The 25,869-nt window shown below is 35.0% G+C and overlaps 1 protein-coding gene and 1 long non-coding RNA gene across 2 annotated transcripts in view; one reads left to right on the forward strand and one right to left on the reverse strand.

Moving 5' to 3' along the window:
* The window catches only part of LOC113255600 (bifunctional heparan sulfate N-deacetylase/N-sulfotransferase 3), a 169,921-nt gene extending 161,872 nt beyond the window's left edge, over window positions 1-8,049 (forward strand). Inside the window, exons 13-14 of the mRNA XM_026499234.4 lie at window positions 3,785-3,887; window positions 7,799-8,049. Coding sequence (XP_026355019.1) covers window positions 3,785-3,887; window positions 7,799-7,918 — 223 coding nt within the window. The 3' untranslated portion in view covers window positions 7,919-8,049. The remainder of the gene's footprint in view (window positions 1-3,784; window positions 3,888-7,798) is intronic.
* Window positions 1-25,869, reverse strand: part of LOC113255604 (uncharacterized) — a 192,060-nt gene that overhangs the window by 158,694 nt on the left and 7,497 nt on the right. The window contains exon 2 of the long non-coding RNA XR_003316368.4: window positions 16,455-16,556. This is a non-coding gene — a long non-coding RNA (uncharacterized LOC113255604). The remainder of the gene's footprint in view (window positions 1-16,454; window positions 16,557-25,869) is intronic.

Here is a 25,869-nt window from a genome sequence, read left to right on the forward strand (position 1 = left end):
AAACGGTTACGGTTGCATATACCAACACAATCAAGACACAGAACATTTCCATTAACCCAAAAAGTTTCTGGATGCTCCTTTGCAGTCAATCCTTTCCCCTCACTCCTGACCCCCAGCAACCACTTTCTTTCATTTAGCATAGTGCTTTTGAGATCTCTCCCTGTTGTTACATCTATCAGTAATTAGCTCTTTTTTATCATTGAGTAGTACTCGATTTTATGGGTATACCACATTTCGTTCATCCTTTCACTAATTGATAGACATAGAGTTGTTTCCATTTGAGGCTATTTATAAACATTTGTGTACAGATATTTGTATGGACATATAAATTCATTTTTCTTGGGTAAATACCTAAAAATAAAGTTGGTGGGTCAAATACCATTTATATATTTAAATACACAAGGAGCTCTCCAAAGTGGCTGTAATATTTTTAATTTCTACCAACAAGGTGTAACAGTTCTAATGGTTCCACATCTTTGCCAACACTTGGTATTGGTCTTTTTAAATTGTCATTCTACTGAGTGTATAATAATATTTCATCTGTGATTTTAGTTAGCATTTCCTTAATGACTAATTATGTTGAGCAAACTTTCATTTGCTTACTGGTCATTCCAATATGTTTTTTGATGAAATACCTGTTCTAATCTTTACCCAATTTTTATTGGTATTGTTGCCTTTTTTTGTTATATATTCTGAATACAAGTCCTTTATTAGTCCTACGTTTTACAAATACTATTGCCTAACCTATAACTCCTCTTTTCATTTACTAAAGTATTTTAGAATAACAAAGGTTTTAAATTTTGATGTATTCAAAATTATCATTACTCTTTTTTTATCATTCATCCTATCTTTGCCTAAATCAAGATTACAAAATTTTTCTGTGTTTTTCTCCTTTTTCCTTTCAAAATTTTTATAGTTTAACCTCTTAAGTCTAGGTCTATGATTGACTTCAGGTTAATTGTTATATACAATGTAAGCAAGCATGAATATTCATATCTTCCATATAGATATCTAATTTTTCCAGTTTAATTTGTTTAAAACATTGTTCTTTCCCATCAAATTTATTTGGCACCTGCTTTTGAAAATCAGTTGATTATAGATGCGTTGGTCTATTTCTGGACTCTATTTTGTTCCATTTATTCATTGGTGCAAATACCACACAGACCTGATTACTATAGCATTATAGTAAATCTTAAAAATTCAATAGTATAGGACAACCAATTTTGTTCTCCTTTTTCAAATTGCTTTAGCTTGGCTAGGTCCTTTGCATTTCCATATACATTTTAGAATCATCTTTTCAATTCCTACAAATTCCATTGCAGTTTTGATTGGAATCACACTGAATCCATAGATAAATTTGGAGAGATTTGATATTTTAAAAATACTTCTATGAACATAGAATAGCCCTCTTTGTTTAGGTCTTCTACAATTCTTCTTAACAATGTTTTGTAGTTTTCACTGTCAGATCTTGCACATATTTTTTTTTAAGTTTTGATTTTTTATTATATTATGTTAGTCACCATACAGTACATCCCCGGTTTCCGATGTAAGGCTCGATGATTCATTAGTTGCGTATAACACACAGTGCACCATGCAGTACGTGCCCTCCTTACTACCCATCACCGATCTATCCCATTCCCCCACCCCCTTCCCCTCTGAGGCCCTAAGTTTGTTTCTCATAGTCCATAGTCTCTCATGTTTCATTCCCCCTTCTGATTACCCCCCTTTCTTTATCCCTTTCTTCCCCTACTGATCATCCTAGTTCTTATGTTCCATAGATGAGAGAAATCATATGATAGTTGTCTTTCTCTGCTTGACTTATTTCACTTAGCATTATCTCCTCCAGTGCCGTCCATGTTGCAGCAAATGTTGAGAACTCGTTCTTTCTGATAGCTGAGTAATATTCCATTGTATATATGGACCACAACTTCTTAATCCAGTCATCTGTTGAAGGGCATCTCGGCTCCTTCCACGATTTAGATATTGTGGACATTGCTGCTATGAACATTGGGGTGCATATGGCCCTTCTCCTTACTACGTCTGTATCTTTGGGGTAAACACCCAGTAGTGCAATGGCTGGGTCATAGGGTAGCTCCATTTTTAACTTTTTAAGGGACCTCCACATTGTTTTCCAGAGTGGCTGTACCAACTTGCATTCACACCAACAATGTAAGAGGGATCTCCTTTCTCCACATCCTCTCCAACAATTGTTGTTTCTTGCCTTGTCTATTTTTGCCATTCTAACTGGCGTAAGGTGGTATCTCAGTGTGGTTTTGATTTTAATTTCCCTGATGGCTAATGATTTTGAACATTTTTCATGTGTCTGTTAGCCGTTTGTATGTCTTCATTGGAAAAGTGTCTGTTCATATCTTCTGCCCATTTTTTGATTTGTTTATTTGTTTCTCATGTATTGAGTTTGAGAAGTTCTTTGTAGATCTTGGATACCAGTCCTTTATCTGTAGTGTCATTTGCAAATATATTCTCCCATTCCATGGGCTGCCTCTTAGTTTTTCTGACTGTTTCCTTGGCTGTGCAGAAACTTTTAATCTTGATGAAGTCCCATAAATTCATTTTATCTTTTGTTTCTCTAGATCTTGCACATATTTTATGTTAAATTTTTCCCTAGGTATTTCACGTTTTTAGGCTAATTTAAATGTGTAATTTTGGTTGCCAGTTGTTCACTGCTCACACTATGATTTTAATAAAAAGTCAGAAACAGTATTCTGAGTAGTGTGGATTTAGAAACAAAGGAAAAAGCATCCCCAAGTAATAATCCTGCACTCCATATCATTAAGGGGTTATAATCAAAGCTCAAAGGAAAAAGAGCTACATAAAATATTTTGGCAAACTGTGGCACATGGGTGGCTCAGTCAGTTGAACATCTGACTCTTGGTTTCAGCTCAGGTCATGATCAGGGTCATGAGACAGGGTCCACATCCAGCCCCATGTTCAGTACTTAGTCTGCTTGAGATTCTCTCCCTCTCCCTCTGACCCTCCCCTAACCCTCTCTCTCTCATTCTCTCTCTCTCTCCCTAAAATAAATAAATAAATAAAATCTTTAAAAAAATGTTTTGGCAAACTAAAATATAAGTTTAGTATGTTAACTAACTGGAATTAAAATTAAAACTTAAAATAAATAATAAATAATAAACAAATAAAACCACATTAAAGATAAAAAATAAATAAAATATAGATTTAATGTGCTACTATTACTTTGATTATAGTTATGCCATGAAAATCCACATTTATAAGTACTGTGACTTTAATACAGTGCTCATACCAAAATAAGAAAGTGGCTCTGGAAAAAAAAATTAAGTGGATTATAGCTGGAGAATTCTAAAATTAATTACTCCATGGCACACCAAAACCCTTTCTCTTCTATTACTTTGTAATTATATGGTATAAGTACTATGTAAGTCCATAGATATGGATGAAACCGACTTGTCATTTTTAAACCCTACAAAGGAAAAAAGCAGCCTTGAAATTTATAAAAATTTTTTCTTTCAGATTAAGGAGGTAGGCTTATTAATTTCTATTAATAGAAGACCTTCTGCTGACAATTTTTCTATTAGGAATCTGGCAAACTCACAAATATGACAGATGGACTAAGAATTCAGAAGTATGCCAAAAGACTTTATGCAAAGTGACTTAGTCAAAAAATATGCCAGTTTCTCTGATTATAGATTAGGATCCAAAAATATATTCATGTATTTGGTCATTATAACTTATAAACTGCTTAAAAATACTTTTCTGTGTTTTGTATTTTTAATTTTTTTTTTTTTAGGTTTGATTCTCATAAAGGTTTCTGGTGTCAGTTATTGGAAGAAGGTAAAACAAAATGCCTTGGAAAGAGCAAAGGAAGAAAATACCCTCCAATGGATCCTGATGTAAGTATAAAGCTTAAAAACACAAATGAAATAAGCAAACTAATAAATAATATGTATTTTCTTAAAAAGTGGTTAAAATAAAAATTTAGCCCTTCAGTGTATCCAGGTTGCTTATTGGATTTTTCCAATGATATATTACCTGTCATGTAAGAATAAAGGAAAATAACAGAATTTTCTATTTTGAAGCAGAACAAAGAAGGCAACCTCTCATTACAAAAAGAAGATACATTCATAGAAATTTTAGCACTAAATATGTTAACTGAAACCAAGACAGGAAATACATCAACTGGAAATTGAAAACAGGACCAAAAGATTTCTATTGTTCCCCCACTAAGTCACTCTATAGTAGTAAGTGTGGCCTGGATAATAATATTTCTTTGGTGGTTTTCTTTGGATGATTATTAAAATTTACCTTCAGAGCACTATGAAAATAACCCTTACACATTAATAGAAACTCAAGGGCAACTTCCATGGTATTTCAAGAAAGTAATATAAAATATATCATTTTCATTTATGTCAGAGCTATTTCTCTATTATATTTATTAAACTAAAATGTTTAAAAGGCTGTGGAACATTTTTCTTAGCATTTTATTTTACTTCTATCAAACCCAGACATACTAAGACATAATATTAGATATTGTGGTAGAGAAAGATGAGAAAAACAAAACTTTTTAGAATATCAGTACTTCTATATTGATACTCCAGCAAGGTTACCGTGTAATACATTCCAAGGGTTTTTTAACTCACACTTCTGACACCATATATGTGGCATTTCATACCAACCAATCATACAAATTTCTGTAGATACCAACTAGGTGCCCTAAAATTTAACTCAATTGTGACACTAACTAGTATAGACTCCACAGGTAAATGGCTTACTACCACGATGACTGTCCTCCCTTCAGACTCCAATAGCAAGCAACAGGTTCCCAGGTTACTCACTTCTGTCCAAAGTGGCTACAAATCAAGGGTTCTCATGACTCCTTCCTCAGGTTTTACAATTTGCTATAACAGTTCAGAGAACCCAGGGAAATACTCTACCTTCTATTATTATAAAGGATACAGATGAATAGCCAGATTAAGAGGCCCACAGACCAAGGTCCAGAAGGGTGCTAAGTGATGGAGCTTCTGTACCACCCTCCCAGCACATGGATGCATGTACAAGCCTGACATACTCCAGAGTCTTCATTTAGGGTTTTTATGGGGCTTCCATTTATGTAGGCATGATTGATTAAATCACTGGACATTAGTCATTACCTCAATCCCCAGTCCCTTTTTCCTTCTTTGGAGGTCGGGGGGGGGGGGGGGGGGGAGGGCTGAGAGTTCCCAACCTCTAATCTTACATTTGGTTCCTCTAGCAACTAGCCACCATCTGACACTATCTATGGTCCCAACAAGAGTCACCTCATTAGCATAAACTCAGGTATGGTTTAAAAGGGCTTATTATGAATAACAAAACACACTCCTTTCACCCCTACCACTCAGGAAATTGCAAGAGTTTTAGGAGCTCTGTGCCAGGAACCAGGGATGAAAACCAAATATATATATTTCTTATTATATCACAATCATGTATATACTGAGTTTATCTAAGGGAGTAAAGTGGTTGATTTTATGCAAATAGTGACCAGAGAGAAGGCAAGGGTAAAGGAAGCTTCTTAAAGACAATGGAAACACGAATGTGAGAATGGATGAGAGTAGGCAGTAAGGTCATAACGTTGCTTGCTTCTCCTCCTATCACAGAAAAATGCCAGCACCCAACTGTCACCAAAACATCATAGAATGCATGTAATCCAGGTAAATTAAGAAAGTTGTTGGCCTACTTCTACTTTTACTTTGTTTATGAAAATATAGTGTAGAAAAAGAATAAAAACTGACATTCTAAATTAATACCACTAAATCTAATATCTCTCCAAATCAGAAGCATGTAATAGATTCTTCAGTTTAATAATAGGCCCATAAACAACCTGATATTGAATGTATGATTCTTTTTATTATATTTTATATTATAAAGTATATATTATCTCCTCTTATTTTATTATTTTACATGTTTGTATGAAGCAGTCGGATTACATTGAAATATATTAGCATATATCCTATCTGTGATTTTACCATCTAAAATATTCCCCCTTCTGAATGACTGTCAGATAACAATGTGTGTTCAATAAATCCTGCATACCACAAAGTTCTATTCTAGTAACTTTTGGCCTGCACATATTAGACTCTAAAATAGAATATATTGTCCATTGCAGATCTCATTTCATTTGTGTTGCCATAATGAGGGAGCAAAGCAACAAGGGGAAAGGGTACTTGAGTAAGGGGACATGATTACGGGGACACATATTACATAGAGTAGGGCACAGGACAAAGGTTTGTCTACAGCGGCACATTGACACGGCAGCCAGTTTTGAAAATGATGCCCAAAAGGCCAATAGCAGTTGAGGTAAGGTTGAGATAATCCTCAGTATCAGGAGGTTCAATTCAAACACCAAAGGGATGGACAGTAGAAATGGATCCCCTTAGTTAAGATGTTGGACAATCACTGACTATATGGAAACATTAGGGAGCAAGCTGGCAAGAACTGGGTAGCCCCAGGCTGCAGCTGTTCCAAGCAGGACTTGAGTCATAAAGAGAAACAGTGCAAAGTGAGCCATTAAGAGAGAACAAAATGGGGGAGTTCAGAAACTCAGAGACAAAGACCTAAGGGTCTTCCCTAGATTCCAGGTCTGGCTGGCAGCAAAGAAGACACACAATGATCAGGCTCCCAGGTATAGTATCTGGGAAATAAAATTTATCTCTACTGTTTTCTTTTGCCTGAGTATGCCAGCTGGGCCTGGTGGTGGTTTTAGAGCTAATGACTGAGGAAGATCGAAAACAGAAATGAGACAGGCACGAATCTCACAATGGTTTGGATTCTCCCTTGATCCCAGTAATGGTTAGAATATAGCACAAATATTCTATTGAATTCCAGTGATCATGATTCCTATAAAAATCACTATGTTACATCGAAATTATCAATACAAAATGAGGCTTTCTTCTGTGGCGTTTAAATCGAGTACCAGATATGACATTTTAAAAGAATAGCACGAGGAATTAAATTAAAAATTTTTTAAAGTTCGACTCCGCCAAAAATCTGAGTAGTACAAAGCCTGGAGGTACAGATACAGATGCAGAAATCCCCCCTTCACAACACTCCTAACAACGGTCACCCAACCTATACATGAATGCCACTAAATGCCATCTCACAGCCAGCCCTTTCCAGTTTTGACAGTTTCAATTATTAAAATCTTTTCTTTACTGAAGAGAAATCTACCTCCCTCTAAGTCAAGATAGTTTACAAGGCATTCTTTTCCTTCCTTAGGTCAAATCATACAAATATAACAGGTGACAGGTCAACCTGGTTTACCTACTGCATTTTCAAGCCTACCACAATACTGTTTTTAGCAGTATGCCTTTGTATGTCTTAAAACATCTCTTAAGAAAGTATTACGTACCTTCCAAATCTAAATGTAAATTAATGATGACAAAGGAGTATTTTATATTATAGATGTACCAAACTAACATTCTCCATAGCAAGGATGATTTTAATAAGAGCATAATATTAGACCCAACCAGTTGTCACAGCTCTTTTTCTAGCAACTCAATCGAGTTATTTTAACATTTAATTTGGCACAATCAAGTAAATCGCATGCTTAATATAAAATCTCTTTCCCTAGTAAAAACTGTATGTACGTAGAGCATCTGTTTTGAAGAAGAGAGTCGCTGTGTTTGTGTTGTGCTAAATAAATAGCCCACATGCTTCATATAAATCTGAATCCAGGTATGGTATACTTGATGCGGACTTAAACACCATCAAAGCATATGAAGTATACTTTAATCAACAAAATGAAATGTACTTTTATGTCCCACCTCAGAGCAGAGAATTTCTGTCAAGCTACTACAGAGATCACAACGTGGAACTGTCCAAACTGCTGCACAGACTGGGGCAGCCTCTGCCATCCTGGCTGCGACAGGAGCTGCAGAAAGTGAGATAGCACTGAGACAACTCGAGAGCCCGTCTGCCGTGTAACATTCACCTTTCCCAAAGCTTCCAAAAGCTACCAAAAGGCTGTTTAAAAATATACCTCTTCAAATGAGAAAAAAAGAACAAAGTTCCTTCCATGTGCTGGCATGTGGATGATTAGGAAAAAACAAACAAACAAAAAGAAAAGAAAAAAGAAAAAAAAAAAAAAGAAAATATACCTGTTACCAGCCTTGAGGCCTATGGCCTTTCTCTCAATCCATATCTGAGCCTGTGGGATTATTGTAGACTACTGTGCACTCTTGTGGAAGTCAAGTGCAACCAATATAGGTATCAAACGCAAATGCAGAATTGTTCCATTTCACAGTAATATTTACACTTTTATATATCAACTAAGATTGTGTGTCTGTAGATTTTTAGGCCACTGTTTGCCTGTAAAATGTTTTCTTATTCTTTGATTCTATAAGTGTCCTACAAAACAAGAAGCAAAATAAACATCACAATGTAGCATAAAATGCCAAAGGCATAATACCCATGAAAATGCTTGCCAAGATATAAATCCACTGAATATTTAGAAAGAATTGTAAATTACAATTTGTGCTAGATCAGAGAGTGAAAAAGTTATATATGAGGTTTACCTGCATCAAAATAAAAAGGTAAGTGCTATATCAAAAAAAAAGTGATTTTTCATACACATACTCTACTGCATTTATGTAAAAATTACTAACCTCTGTTGTAATGTAATTGTTATACTGAGATATGGTACATGGAAACACGCTGAGTATACTAAAACGGTAAATGGTAATGTAAAGTGTACTTACTAAATCCTCTAAAAGGGAGAAATTGTAGGAGTCTGAAGATATATCATTGACAATTTATATCCTCTTTTTGAGAGCTACAAAGCTATCCAACAGTCCTCACTGGTTCTACAGAAACACTTGCATAGAATGTGAGGTGTGTGTCATCTCCAGAAACATACTGACTTTTAAAAGTAAACAACTTTTTTTAAATTTTCTCAAGAACAAGACCTATTAAATGAAAACTAAGCACAGTGTCTCTAGATGATATGTTATGCTATTCATATCTAAATTATAGAAAAACCACATTTTTCCAGATAGTTCAAAATGAAATTGTATAATGTAGAGATTTATAAAAAAAAATTGATATATGATTTTTAATCTCCTATTTCCCATGATACTTTTAATATAAGGCAGAAGAAAATAAGCCAGGGCCACATCCCATTTTCTTTAGAATATTTTGTATATTCTCTTGTGGAAGACAATAAAACATAGTTCAATATAAGGATTATCTACCAAATTAATTGGAGGGAGGTCAAAGATGAGCCAGACATGATTCCTTAACTTAAATTTTAATTGATCATATGATTAATAAAGTATTCAAAAAAGAAAAGAATCATATTTATTGTCCTATGCTTGCATTTACTTAATTTTTAAATTCACTATACACATAAAAAAATTTAGTAGTAAAGTCCCTGCTATGATTACATAAGCTGCTATAAAATGTTATTGAAAGTATGATCAGGAGAAAAAAGATATGCAAGAAAAAGCTATAGCCCAAATATTTTTTCTTTGTCGTTATAATGTGTGAAACTACTCCATCAATTATTCACTAATTAGAAAACGACTTTGGAGATCCTTCCACTTACTATAAATTTTTTAAATTACATTATAATTATTAAATATTTTTTTAAAGTTGTATGTACCCAAATAATACACTAAGTTTTAAACAAACAAGCTAATACCCAAAAGAACTGGAGAAAGAACAGGTTTTTAAGACCCCTACTATAAAAGCAAAATCAAAGTCATTTGGACCAATATGGTAAACTCAATCTTCATGCTTACTGTGGCCTTTTTTAAAGCAGCACTTGCCCAGCACGGTAGGAAAATGAATGTAATCTTTCATCTCCGCTAATTTAAGAAAACTGGCTTAAGAGGGGTACACATAATGAGAATAAGGCCCAGCAGTTACATACAATATCATGTTTTTATTTTGACAACACTTCCACTGATAAAAAAAAAAAAAAAAGAAAGAAAGAAAGAAAGAAAAAGAAAAACTGATATATTTGTGTTTTAATGACGGGATGTGCATTTAAATTTCTAAACAAAGCTGCTCATGACACAGTTTTGTCCAGGTTAACTGAGTCAAGTGAACAGCCTACCCTTTAAGATAAAAGTTAAAAAACATACTGGATGCTTGTATAATGAAAGAAAAAGGAAAAGATCATACCAAAATTTACTCATTCAGAGGACAGGCATTATGCTATCTATAGTAGCAAACCTTTGAACGGATTTTCAACCACTCAATGTATCTTGGAGGCAACATCAAATTCTAGAGGACATACATACTTTCCACATTAAATACTCCAGCTGGTTATTAAGATATTCTAAATGTAACATAAATACATATGAGAAAAGAATGAGAGCTAATGTGATTTAAAACTAGCTTTGTATAGAATTCCTTTTTCATTGCTTAAAATTGGAACTTCCTCAGGAAGAAATGAAATGGTTATTTCAATGTTTATAGCTATGATATTCTTGTCATTCACATTGAATGAAAATTACTGGAAACATTTTTTCTCTGAGTTTTTTAAAATAAAAAACCTAAATATAATTCTGATAGTAGCATGGTACCTCATATGTACAACAATAAACTGTGATTAAAAAAAATGAAGAGTTTGGGCCTGGTGATTTTAGGTGATAAGTAGATATTTGATTGTTTGTGTTTGCCTGGGACAGAGTGGGAGGTGGTTATAGAACACAGATACCACTAATATAACTCAAAATGGAGAGATGCATGGAAAACTTCCAACTAGGAAATAAGTAAGTTTATTTTTAACAATATAACTCTTCACAGGTCCTTCTAATCAATATTAGCAATTTTTTTTAGTTCTAATAGATATGAAGCAACTCCTAGGGTCACTATGGGATCCTACAGTAAGAGAATAAGAGAAACACACAGCTGTTACTTAACCCGAATAATTACAGTGTTTCTTACTCCCAGTACTCTGTTCTGCTTCCTACAAATGGGCTCCTTTCTTTAAACTTTTAAAAAGTGTTAGCTAATCTCTCTTTTATTAAAAACCTATCAAAACAATCTCTGTCCCCCAAAAAACAAAAATAAAATGTGGGTGGAGTTAGCCATTTAGCCACACCTTCCACAAACTTTTTTTCTCTATTCCAGCTACTTTTTTTTCTAGAAATCAGATCTTTCTCATGTTGCAATGCCCCCCTCACCCCTGCCTACATGCGCCATTTGATTTCCCCACGGGTTTGTCTCCCACACACACAGTTCTCCAGTATGGAATACACCGGACCTAAATATGTCATTTTCTCTCTAAATATGTCATCCTATGTTCTGTCTACTCCAGGACCAACTGACAGTTAATAAACCAACCGCATCAACAGTAGTGGCTTATAACGACTTATAATATACTTTTCAGAGATATCAGTACTGCAATTTCCAAGAGATATGTTTTAACCCAAAGTCTCTAACTAATGGGGAGGCACTGAACTGCTCATACGTTTGGTATGAAGGAATTTCTCTAATTTCAAATTACACTCTATCACTGAATTCTATTCTGCCAAAGCTGACTCTGCTTGGTTACCACCTACAACATAGCTGCTGCCTTCTTCCTGCCTATCCCACCCCAAGCACACATACCACCATCTCCAAAAAGCTGGCAATCATGGAAAGAGCAATGAATACTTGTGGTGGATAATCCTTAAGAAATTATTTGTGTTGGCTAGAAATGTCTACCTTCTCTTCACTTACTGTGAGCAGACTAAATTTATAAGGTCAAGCCATGTCTTGGTCAAGCCAAGACAGCGGGACATTTACTCCATTCCCAGGAAAACCTAGACTCTACTTTGAGTATGCCACACACATATGGTCAAGCGGACCTAACAGAATTTTGGGGCCATGTCCCACCACCCATTGCCACTACTAGTTCTTGCCATTTATTGTCCTCACGAAACTGTCTATGAGTTCTCTATACATTCATTGCTCTTAACAAAAGTCACAAAGAATTTATTCACTTATTTTTTATTATATGAAATTTATTTTTAACCTCCCCTTGTGCCTTCTTCCATTAATCCTTTATCAATCTTAACCTATGAGTTTCTATAATTTCTCAGCCTATGCCCAAAAGTTATAAATACAAAGACTAGTAAATCATGAAAACTGGAACTTGCTATATTTTCACCATCCCCTTTAGAGCATCTCTTAGAGACAGGAATCATGACTAGTGTCAATAAGTATTTAAGAAAGACATTTACTTGCCAGATTTAGGCAAATATCTTATTTGCCTAGCAATCCCTTTCAAGGAAGTAAAAGCAAATTTTACAAATTTATTACCCGCAGCATAAAGTCTCCACGATATTGTTAGGAAGAATGTATTTACCCACATTTTATCATACAGAAAACTGAATTAAACTTAATGAAATGTGAAACATTTCCAAAGCACACAGGATCTGTGACAAACCTTACATAAAACTGTCTATATCAAGCTGCTTCTTGGTTATGAGGGAATAAATTAAGTACAGGAAATGCCTGCTGTCTACATATCTGATGCCAAAATGCTCTATTTCAAATCAATAACTAAAATGGAAACCAGATCCTGCTCTTAAATATTACGCATAATTTATACAGTTAGACCAAAGAAGATTGGTCATCTTTTCTCTATTTGGTAAATAATACTCTGAGTCTGGTTTTGTTTTGTTTTGTTTTGTTTTAGTTTCAACCACTTTAAACAGAAATGCAAGCTCAAAACATTATATACTCCTACGGTTGTAATGTATCTTTTCAGAACTTAATTTATGTCCTTCAAAGCAAACACAACTTTTTTTTAATTTTATTTTTACCTTAATTTAAATGTACTTTATTGATAAAAAATGCTAACCATCATCAGGTTATAAATAAATATAAATATAAATAAAATATAAAAATAAAATATAAGTGAATATAAATATATATCAAAAATATAAACATATATATTTATATAACATATAAATATAAATATATATTAAAAATATATATATAAATAAAAAATAAGTGAATAAATTCTTTATGACTTTTGTTAAGAGCAGTGAATGTATAGAGAACTCTTATAGACAGGTTTCAACAGGTCATAATCACTGATCACAAATCACCATAAGAAGTTTAATAATTATGAAAACAAACACAACATTTAAAAGTCCACAAAACCTACTATCAGAAAACAAAATCTACTTCACATACAAATGAATATGTTCACAAACTTTTAAGAAGTTAAAGATTATAACTTAAAAAAATAACAAAAGGCTATGAAAATATAATATTGAGAAATTCTTGCTCCCATCTAGGACCAACTTGACAAAACCATATTGTTTCTATCCCCAATTTATTACAGGGATGTCGTCAGTACAACCAGAGTAGCAATGAGGATAGAGCAGACTGTAGTCCAATATCTATTCTTAACTAAATATCATTGGATAGGTCACCTTTCTGTTTGGGGCCTCAATTTCTCCAGTTGTTAATGGAAGAAGTCAAATGTGATCACTGTAAACCCATTTTCTCCTTGCTTTATCATCAGTTATGGTAACATTTGACTCTCCCTCTCACATATCCTGCCACCAGGCAGGAGCCATGAATTGTCTAAGTAGTCAAGGTGCAAGCAGAAACTGGGCCTAAGTAGCTCAACCTGTCCCTCCTCACTTCTCTTCAGAGAACACTCTGGTTTGCTTGTGGCCTGTGGTAAGTTCAGCAGAAATCTGTTTAAATATATTATTTAAAGCCACAAACATAATAAAAAGAGCTTAGAAACAAAATAAAAATATGAATATATGCTCAAAAATAAGGAGAATGAACAAGAGTATAAATGAGAAGGGGGTGCCTGGGTGGCTCAGTCGGTTAAGTATCTCCCTTTGGCTCAGGTCATGATTCCAGGGTCCTGGGATCCAGCCCTACATTGGGCTCCCCACTCAGCAGGGAGTCTGCTTCTCCCTCTCCCTCTGCCCTTTCCCCCACTCGCGTGCTCTCTCTCTCAAATAAGGAAATAAATCTTTAAAAAAAAAAAAAGAAAGTATAAATGAGAAGAATAAAATAAATGAGCTAAATGTCCAATCCTTCAGTGGGAAGCCAACAGATATTGCTTAAAGTTCACAAACCAAGAAATTAAGATAAAAGAGAATTATGGAAATAACACAACTTGAACAGAAAAAGTAAAGGGAATTACTTTTAATAAGTGGGACTAGATTATGGGACGAGGGAGAAATATTCAAATTTTTATTTCCAAGTACATGTGCTATTTTTATCACAACAGCAATAATCTATCATTTTTTTAAAAAGGCTAACAGAGGAAGAGATCTAAGCAGCAGCTCACTTCAGCATATCAGATACTGATACTATCCAGATTAACGAAAGGTAAGACCTCTGTCCTGAGGCATAGCCTTACTTAGTACATTTGTGCAGAGGTTCTAAAAGTGTAGTCTGTGAACTTCTGGCTAAGCCAAGTACCCTTCAGGGGGTCTGCAAGGTCAAAATATTTTATAATAATACTAATTTATTATATCCCTGTCATTGTATTGGTTTTTCCCTAATTTTGTAATAGCAATAAAGGAAAAAACTGCTGGTGCTTTAACACAAATCAAGGTAAGGGACATCAATCTGTACTAACAGTCATTGTATTCTTCACCATCACACACACACTCATTAGAAAGGAAAAAAAAGTCAGCTGCACTTAAGAACGTCCTTGATGAAGAAGTAAGAATTATTAATATTAAATTTCAACCTTGAGTACCCGTCTTTTTAATACTTGCTGTGACAAAATGTGAAGTATGCCTAGAGCACTTCTGCCACAGACTAAAGGAGAGAGTTGTCTCAGGCAAAAGTACTTGAGCAACTGAGTTGCAAATTGAGCTAGATACTTTGTTTTTTTCTTATTTTTATTCAACATATCTAAAGTAAAAGAAAACTAGCTACTGTATTTGTGGAGCATCATCTTTACTTGAAAAAATGACTGACAGACAACTATGGTTATACAGACTTCAGGAACTGGCAAAGATTTTTTTTGGAAATGAACAAAGTGAGCCTGTCACTTCAAGAAAAACAAATGACTGTATTTATTGCCAATGATAAAATTTGAGCTTTCAAGTGAAAATTAGAAGTTTGTAGAACTTGTATCTGCTACTAAGAAGTTAACAGCAGACTAATATTTAAATACTTTTTCTGATAAGATTGATGGTGATATTAACAAATATTATTTTCTAATATTATATAATGAAATGTATTAACATTTGGAAGATCTGCATAACTCATTGGACCAATATTTTCCAAATGACCTATGTATGCATGAGGCTACAGAATCACTAAACATGGTACATCATTATAACAGTAAAAGTTCAATTCTTAAGGTAAGACAAACTAATAGTTATAAGTGTAGCAGAATGTGAAAAGTTTACTGAGTTGGTTGAAAATTCTACATCACAAATATCTTTTAAGAAAATGTCACCTATCAAGGTTTAGTGTAGTATCAAAGAAAAATATCCACAATAATCTGAAAAGGCTATAAATATACAGTTCCCTTTCCCAAGGATGTATTTGCGTAAGGTCAGATTTTCTTCACATATTTCAACAAGAACAACATATCGAAATAGATTGAATGCAAAAACAAATAGCATCCCACTGTCTTCTATTAAGCTAACCATTAAAGAGATTTGCAAAAATGTAACACAATGCCACTCACTATTGTTTTTTGTTTTGGAAAACAGTTATTTTTCATTAAAACTACGATCTTATAGGTTTGTTCTTGTTACTTTTAAATTAATTGACACTTTTTAATTCCTCGATTTAAATTTCTAATACAGTAAATATTGATAGATATAACCCTTATAAACAAAAACCATTTGGAGTCCTCAATAATTTTTTAAAATGTAAAGGGATCCTCACACCAAAATGTGTGAGAGCTGCTGGCATAGGAGTTGGAAGTAATTGAATTACCAAAAGCCAAGACTTACACCATAAACAACAGACTAGATGGAAAGCCAGACTACACCACCTATCACCTTCCCACTCCACTCCCAGACTGAAGTTGTCTGGCTGGAAATTTAAAAATATTGGAAAGGGAAAAGAGAGAGTATACATGAGAATGAGTTTCTTCTCCCCCTGTCCTTCTCCTTGCCGCCAAAGTGAGTTTTGAAAATGAAAGGATGAGAGATCTGAGGATCCAAGAGTAAAGAAAGCTGTGCCGTACTTTCCATCTAAAACTCTCAAAGCAGCAAACTCCTCTATGTGCTCTGCTCACCAATGGTGTGGGAGCAAACTAGTTAAAATAGCACATGGTGTTCTAAGCATGTATGACCTAGGATGGCTCCACAGTGGCACAGGAACATAAAAGTTCCCAGTCTCTATGGAAACTGCAGAAATCACTAACAGGCCTTTTAGATCCAAAGAGACTGGGCAGCTAGAACCAAGAGGACACCTAGTGACCTCCCCAGACTGATGACTGTAGGGCATGAGAGGAACCCAGACCATGGAAGCTAGATGCCACTTACCAAAGATGGAACTTGAGAAGGTTCACCCAATGCCAGCACAGGACAGATGACAGCTGAGGCCCAGATGTCACCCTCTTACTTCATGTTCATTGTCATGACCACCTTGGGAAGACAGGGAGAAAAGAATCCTAAATTTAACTGGGCTTTCCTAAAATAGACTTAAAAGTTCCTAGAGATGAAATATATCTTGAATGGGGACAGTTATTGAAAACTACATTCTGCACAGGTTGCGGATCATGGAATTCATACCCACTATATAAGCATTACATCCCAGGTTCAATTAGCAACAATGGAGACTCATGGAAAAAGAGGCAACAGTTAGGGCTGAGATTACTGATAGATTGATAGACACAGCCTCGGTTAAGAAGAGCTGGGGACGTGCATAGTGATGTAGTAGGCTTGAATCTACAGAAGGAACACATCTGCAGACTTTGACCCACCTCCAAAGTAATCTGTTTCATCCTGTGGTGGGCACAACCTAAAAGTCATGCCCTTGTATAATACTGCCTGGAGAGCTGGTGGAATCTCTAAAGAGGATAGTCACTCTCTTGATTAACACATCCCACCTTCACTCTGTCAAGGAATCCTAGCGGCTCTATCTTCAAGTCTATCCAAAACCTACCACTTCTCAGCAACTCCACTGCCACCCCCCTGTTCTGAGATAACATCATCTTTATCTTGGGTATCTTCCCCGCTTCCATCCCTGTGCCTGACAATCTACTGTCACTCAACATCCAAAAGTAACCTTCTTACAAAGTAAGTCAGAGCAATCTTCTATTAAAAATCCTGTAATAGCCCTCCTTTCCGGTCAGAGTATGACTTACATGACCTGACATCCACTGCCTTTATGACCTCAGTTCTTCTTCCCCCTCTCTCATTCAGTTGCACTGACTTCTTTGCTGACTCTTTTAAAGCCTTTGTACTGACATTTCCTCAAATATCCACAAGGCTAACTCCTGCAATTTATTTGGGTCTTTGCTCCAATGACATTCAAAGTGCCCTAGAGAATGATGAGTGTTCAAAAATTCTTACTGCTTTTATCAAATTTACTGAATTCCAAGATTTCTTTCAGAATTCTTCTGATTTCTAAGACATACTGCCCATTTCCATTTACATAAATTATTATATAAATAAATGGGCTTTAAATTAGACAAATATAAAAGTCATTTCTCTGGTTCTAATTCTACTTAGTTGTCTATAAATTTATTCAGAATTTTAAAATAACTACTAAAATATCTGTTACTTTGAGTACTCTTATCATCTTAAGTCTTTTATTTCACCATATAGATATATCTATAGATCTATATATAGATATATATATATATAGAGATGTATATCACACACCACCTTTCACCTTTTTCACCATTCTCCCAACAACCTCCCCTCCAGGAACCATCAGTTTGTTCTCTACAGTTAAGAGTCTGGATTATTGTCTCTTTTTTTCTTCATTTGTTTCTTAAATTCCACATATGAGTGAAATCATACAGTTTTTGTCTTGCTCTGACTCCTTGCACTCAGTATTATACCCTCTAGATCCACCCATGTTGTTGATAATGGCAAGATTTCATTCTTTTATGGCTGAATAACACTCCATTATATATAATCTTCTTTATCCATTCATTCATATTTTTAGCTATTGTAAATAATGCTACAGTAAACACAGGGGTGCACATGTCTTTTTGAATTAGTGTTTTTATTTCCTATGGGTTAATTCCCAGTAGTGGAATTACCAGATCATATGGTAATTCTATTTTTAATTTTTTGAGGAACTTCCATACTGTTTTCCACAGTGGCTGCACCAATTTGCCTTCCCTACAACACTGCATGAGTGTTCCTTTTTCTCCACATCCCCACCAACATTTGCTATTTCTTGCATTTTTTTATTTTAGCCATTCTGACAGGTGTGAGGGGATATATCATTGTGGCTTTAATTTGCATTTCCCTGATGATTAGTGATGTTGAGCATCTTTTCATGTGTCTATTGGCCATCTGTCTGTCTTCTTTGGACAAGTGTCTATTCAGGTCCTCTGCTCATTTTTTATGAGATTATTTTTTGGTGTTGAGTTGTGTAAGTTCTTTATATATTTTGGATATTTATCCCTACTCAGATATATCATTTGCAAATATCTTTTCCCATTCAGTACGTTGCCTTTTTGTTTTATTGATGGTTTCCTTCACTGTGCAAAAGCATTTTAATTTGGTATAGTCCCAATACTTTAATTTTGCTTTTGTTGCCCTTGTCTGAAGAGACATATCTAGAAAAGTGTTTCTATGTCCAATGTCAAAGAAATTACTGTCTGTTTTCTTCTAGGAGTTTTTTGGTTTCAGGTCTCACATTTAGGTCTTTTATTTATTTTGAGTTTATCTTTGTGCCTGATGTAAGAAAGTGGTCTAGCTTTTTTCTTTTGCATGTAGCTGTCCAGATTTCCCAATACCATTTACTGAAAAGACTGTCTTTTTCCCATTGCATATTCATGCCTCCTTTGTCACAGATTACTTGACCATAAAAGCCTGGGTTTATTCCTGGACTCTCTCTATTCTTCTCCATTGATCTATGTTTCTGTTTTTTTGGTCAGCACCATACTGATTTGATTACTACAGCTCCGTAGAATATCTTGAAATCTGGGATTGTGATAACTCCAGTTTTGTTCATCTTTTTCAAGATTACTTTGGCTATGTGAAGTCTTTTGTGGTTCCATACAAATTTTACGATATTTGTTCTAGTTCTGTGAAAAATGCTGTTAGTATTTTGATAGGGATTGTATTAAATCTGTAGACTGCTTTCAGTAGAATGGATATTTTAATAATATTGGTTCTCCCAATTCACAAGCATGGAATATCTTCCATTTGTGTCATCTTCAATTTCTTATATCAATGTTTTATAGTTTAAGGATTTTACTTTTTAAAAAAGGAATGTTAAAATTTTCCTAGATTCAGCTCAAATTAAAATTTTTCAGAGAGAATTATACAAGTCTTGCCATTTGTTTGAGAATCAAATAGAAATTCATTACTATAGTCCTCACTATCTAATGAAGAATATAAACTTCTAATACCAAGATTGTGAAGACAGTGAAGATCTATTACAATTACAAATACTGACTTATAAGGATCAGTTTCAAAGTTTGTCATAAAATTTCCTCTGTGAAATGATTTCCATTGCAAGATTTAAAATATAACCCCATATGGGGGGAGGGGGACCTCAATTAAAAGTTTTTGGCAAAGACAGAGGTAAGGTCCTGTACCCAGGGCCAAAAAAACATTTTTTGTTTTTGTTTTAAAATACAAACTTATAATTCATTTTTCCTTTTGAACACTGTGTATAATTTCCCAGAAATTTTTTTTCACTTTTATCATGCCAGCTTCCTCATTCAACAAACATTCATTGAGCATGTACCATGAACCAAGTACTGCTGTAGCTAAGATTAATATGATTATATGCTTGTCCTCTGGTAGGTAGAGTGGGCAGAAATATTTTATTCCTCCAACAAAACCACTGTCTACTTCGATACACTCCACATTAAAATATGTATAAACTTAAATACTTCAGACAATAGGAAATGAATTAAATCTTTACCAGATAAATTTAGTATTTTTAAAAACTTATACATCAAGTTCAAGTATAAAGAAAGGTCTGCGGAGTTCAATCATATTCTTAGAACCTATATCTAGGGGAAAGTTGTTCCTTTCTAGTAGAATCTAAGTTTTCTATATTTACTACGAATATTATATAAAACTGGAGTCCAGAGGGTAGCTTGGTAGACCCATTGTATATGATGACATTTTTATGCTATAAGCTACACATTCACTTATACATTCATGCACAATAATAAATGAATGTGCTTAAGTTAAAACCTTCTAGGGTTTTAAACACAGATCTAAATAATAGGCTAATAGAGCCACCTAGTGGCACCTTATAAATATTGGTTGCTTCTTAAAATTTTCATTCCGTTAAGTTTATATAAACATAAGCTTATCTTTTCACTAACATAGATATTTATAATTATTTATAATAATTTATATTTATAATTTATGATTATTATGGATGATGGATCATAAAAATTTTGGGTCTGAGGAGTGCCTGGGTGGCTCAGTCGGTGAAGCATCTGACTCTTGATTTCGGATCAGGTCATGATCTCAGGGTCGTGAGATCAAGCCCCACATTGGGCTCTACACTCAGCTCAGAGTTTCTTTCTCTCCCTCTCTCTCTGCTTGTTCCCCTGCTCGTGTACGCTTGCTCTTTCTCTCTCTGTCTTCCTCTCTAATAAATACATAAAATCTTTGAAAAGAAATGGGGGTCTAAGTACTAAACTAACTGTTTGACCTCATGAAACATCTATGAAGTGTATTATAGGAGAAAATAAAGAAAAAGAAAAAGAATTTTAGCAAGTGATTACTAAATTTTCAAATTGCTTTAATATGTGTAGTATAGCTTGCATTAGATATTTTATATAGTTTATATTCTAAAACAGTAATGACCTTCCATTTTAATGTACTATATTGCTATATTATTACATAAATCATCTTTTGTATAAATGCATGCAAGCCCCCCAAAAAAGGCCTCATTAGTAAATAGCTTAAACCAAAGATCAAGGATCACAAGCCACCTGAGAAGGGAAGAAAGAAAAAGTTGGGCTTTGAGATTTTAAATATTTAATGAAATATGCATACAACATCTTCTCACTGACATGTGCATTTCTACAACCAAGCCAAGCAATCACTCTTGAGGTGATGAAGGCCAATTTAACATCAGAGAACTGGGCAACTCCACAACTTGTCATGTTAAACAATAAAGGGCTCAGTATGTTGCTTGCTAAACTTCTCAATAAATATACGTTATAGATGTTTCACGGAGTCATTTACTCTAGTACCCAAGCTCCAAAATTCCTTTGACCCACCATTACCTCAAAATTCATTAATCTCACATTTTCAGTGTCCCGCACTATTCTAATGTGTTATCATGACTCCTTATCTAGTTTAAATTACATGGCAAATCAGTATGATCACTCCCTGCATACATTCCCCTTTCCACCACTCACCTTGTTTACTTTCTTGGCAAACCTCAACCTTAGTTAGTTCCAACTCTTTGTCAGCTTTACACCAATACCTATGCAGGCATGCTTGGTGTGGAGAAAATATACAATCATGCTAATATTTTAACTTAAATGAGCTTAAATTCATTATGAGAACTCAAGTGGCTCCTGAATGTGGCCCAGGAATCCTACATTTTCTAGTCTACTCACACTATCTCCTAACTATACCTTCTCCTCTCTCCTCAAATATCCAACACTCCCTCCCCCCAACTTCTCAGTTGATGACCTTACCTTCTATTACTGTAGAGATATTAAAAAAGAATATTCAAAAGTTAACACCACCACATCATTCACCTACTAGCATCTATGCCCATATGCTCCTGTTTCTGTAAATGAACTGCTTGAACCATCATCTTAGGCCAAATCCTACTTTATGCATAAGATTCCACAAGCAATTGCAAGAAGTTCACCAAATCTCTCCTACACCACCAATTTTCCATTTGCACTGGATCTTTCCCGTCAGAATACAAATATGCTTTACTTTCTCCTATGCTCAAGAAATAACCCACTAGTCTCTTTCCTTTAAAATTCAAGTATAATTAACAGTGTTATATTAGTTTCAGGTGTACAATAGGATTAAACAATTCTATACCTTTCTCAGTACTCATCAAGATAAATGTACTCTTAATCCCCTTTATTTATTTCACCCATCCCCCCCCCACCAATGTCCCATCTGGCAACTACCAGTTTGTTTTCCACTTTTAAGAGTCTGTTTCTTGGTTTGTCTCTTTGTCTGCTTGTTTTGTTTCTTAAACTCCATATATGAGTGAAATCATACAGTTTTTGTCTTGCTCTGTCTGAGTCATTACACTTAGGATTATACTCTCTAGATCCACCCACGTTGTTTATAATGGCAGGATTTCATTCTTTTATGGCTAAGTAACACTCCATTGTATATATATATACCACCTCTTCTTTATCCATTCATCTATTGATGAACACTTGGCAGTTGGTTTTCATATTTTAACTATTGTAAATAATATTGCAATCAACAGGGGTGCATATTATCTTTTTGAATTAGTGTTTTTATTTCCTATGGGTTAATGCCCAGTAGTGGAATTACCAGATCATAAGGTAATTCTATTTTTAATTTTTTGAGGAACTTCCATACTGTTTTCCACAGTGGCTGCACCAATTTGCCTTCCCAACAACAGTGCACGAGTGTTCCTTTTTCTCCAATCCTCATCAACGCTTGTTATGTCTTGCGTTTTTGTTTTTTTTTTTAATTTTAGCCATTCTGACAGGTGTGAGGTGATATATCATTGTGGCTTTAATTTGCATTTCTCTGATGACTAGTGATGTTGAGCATCTTTTCATGTGTCTGTTGGCCATCTGTCTGTCTTCTTTGGACAAATGTCTATTCAGGTCCTCTGCCCATTTTTTATGGGATTACTTGGTTTTTTTAGCATTGAATTGTATAAATTCTTTATATATTTTGGATATTTACCCCTATTCAGATATATCATTTGCAAATACCTTTTCCTATTCAGTAGGTTGCCTTTTGTTTTGTTGGTGGTTTCCTTCACTGTGCAAAACCTTTTTATTTTGGTATAGTTCCAATACTTTAATTTTTTTTGTCGCCCTTGCCTGAGGAGACATCTTTAGAAAAGTGTTTCTATGGTCAAAGGAATTACTGTCTATGTTTTCTTCTAGGAGTTTTATGGTTTCAGGTCTCACATTTAGGTCTTTAATCCATTTTGAATTTATTTTTTGTATGGTATAAGAAAGAAATCCAGTATTCCCAGCACCATTTACGGAACAGACTGTCTTTTTCCCATTGTACATCTTGCCTCCTTTGTCTAAGATTAATTGACCATAAAAGTGTGAGTTTATTTCTGAACTCTGTTCTGTCCTATTGATCTATGTGTCTCTTTTTGTGCAAGCACCATACTGTTTTGATTACTATAGCTTTGTAGTATATCTTGAAATCTGGGATTGTGACATCTCCATAAAAAAAAAAAAAATAGTAATAATCCACTCTTGATCCCACATCCCTTTCCAGATACTGCTCCGTTTCTCTTCCTTTTTCTAGCATAACTCTGCAAATGGGTTACCCAAATCCATGGTCTCAAATTCTCTTCCCATTCTCTATGAAGCTGTTCTCAACAAGGTCCCAAATGACCTCCATATTGCTAAATCCAATGGTGATTTCTCAACTTCTATCTTACTTATACCATGAACAGTTGATCACTCTCTCTTATTTGAAAAACTTTCTTCTTGACTTTCAGGATACCACACTCCAATTGCTGTCCTCCTTACCTCATTTCTCAATAACCTTTGCTGGTTCCTACTATGTTTCCCAGTAGATAAATGTTAAGAATGCACAAGGGCTCAGTCTTTGATCCTATTTTCTATCCATCCTTTAATCCCTTGTTATTAGCATCCAATCTCATGGCTTTAAGTGCCTTCTAGACTTTAATAGCTCCCAGCCCAGACCTCTCCCCAGAACTCCATACTCATATATTAAATTCCATACTCCAAAATTCTACTCAAATGTCTAAAAGATATCTCAAACTTAGCATGTACAAAACTGTGCTCCTGAGTATTACTTCCCCAAAACCCACTCTTGAAGTCATCCCCATCTCAGCAAATATTCAAAAAAAAACCTTGAGCTATTTTTCTCATATTCTATATCCATATCTCTTAAGACCTATACCAATCATCAAATTTCATCAACTCTATCATAAAAATATATCCAGAACTGAATCATTTATTTCCTCATCTGGGATCACACTCTCTCTCATCACCATTCTCTCATCTGTATCATTACACTAGCCTAACTGGTTTCCCTGCTCAAACCCTACCTAGACATTGTGTGTCTTCTCAATAGAGCTTTAAGAAAGAAAAAAAAAAATGTAAATCCTAAGTCAGATCATGTCCCTCCTCTACTCAAAACTCTCCAAAACCTACTAAGTTCACTCTAAAAAAAAAAAAAAAAAAAAAAACTAAAAATCATTGAATGATTCATATGGCCCTAAGAAATCTATTACCTTTCTAACTTCACTTGCTAGTTGGTTACCCCACTCCAGCCAAACTGGTCTCATTTTTGTTCCTTGAACATGTCATGTATATGAGTTATCAATTGCTGAAGAACAAATTGTTCCTAAATGTACTCACTTAAAACAATATTATCTGGTTTAGCTGGATTCTCTGCTTCGGTGTCTCTTACAGACTGCACTGTAATCCACATCTAGGGCTGTGGTCATCTCAAGGCTCAAATGGTTCAAGATCCACTTTCAATCTCACTTATGTGGTTGTTGACATGATTCAGTTCCTCAGGGGCTACTGGTCTGACAGCCTCTGTTCCTTACTGGATGTTGGCCTGAGACCATTCTCTGTTCCTTGCCACATAGGCCTCTCCAATATAGCAGCTTGCTTCACGAGAGCAAGCAATCCAAAAGACAAGAGAAGGAATGGTAGCAAGAAACAAGTCAGTCTTTTATAACATAATCTCAGAAGCGACATCTCATCACTTTGCCACTCAAGGGAAGGGAATTACATAAGGAAGGGAGTAACATGATGTGGCAATCACTGGGAGTCTTGTAAAAGGCTACCACAGCAGGTATGGTGCCATTCAGGAAGCACTGGATACTTAGAATATTCTTCTTCCAGGGGCGCCTGTGGCTCGGTTGGTTAAGTGTCCGAATCTTGGTTTTGGCTCAAGTGGTGATCTTAGAGTGGTGGGATCAAGCCCCACATCTGGCTCCACACTCAGCACGGAGTCTGCTTGAGATTCTCTCTCCCCCTCTGCCCCTTCCCCCACTCACGTTCTCTCTCTCTCTAAAATAAATAAACCTTAAAAAAAAAAGTCTTCTCCCAGATATCCGCATGTTTTATTCCTTCACCTTCTTCAAGTCTTTTTGACCTAATGTCACCTTTTCAAGATCTGCTTGGATGCTTTTTTAAAAAAATTGTAATTCTTATCCTCACTGCAAACATTTCTCATCCCCTTCTTTTTCTCCATAGCACTTACTGACTCTAAATTTTCATATAATTTGCTCATTGCGGTTGATTTCTATTTTGTTAACTTAGCTAAGCTAGTACTATAGTTCCATTTCCTTGCCCTGAATAGTTTCAGGTTAGCATGGGCCACAAGAGACATTTTGCATAGTAGCTGGAAGTGAAACAGCAGTCATATACTTTCACACTTGGAAGGTCAGTTCAGGGCATGAGGCAATGTTACGGATTATGCAAATTGTCACTTAATCTGCTAGCTCATTTTGTCCACGCAGGGCTGCAGACAGATCTGTACCTTCTTCAACTCCTAACAGATCCCGTTTCAACTTCTGCAACTCGTGGGTCTGTGACGAAGGACCAGCTTCTCC

The sequence above is a fragment of the Ursus arctos genome, unplaced genomic scaffold (assembly GCF_023065955.2).
Source record: "Ursus arctos isolate Adak ecotype North America unplaced genomic scaffold, UrsArc2.0 scaffold_11, whole genome shotgun sequence".
Lineage (NCBI taxonomy): Eukaryota > Metazoa > Chordata > Mammalia > Carnivora > Ursidae > Ursus > Ursus arctos.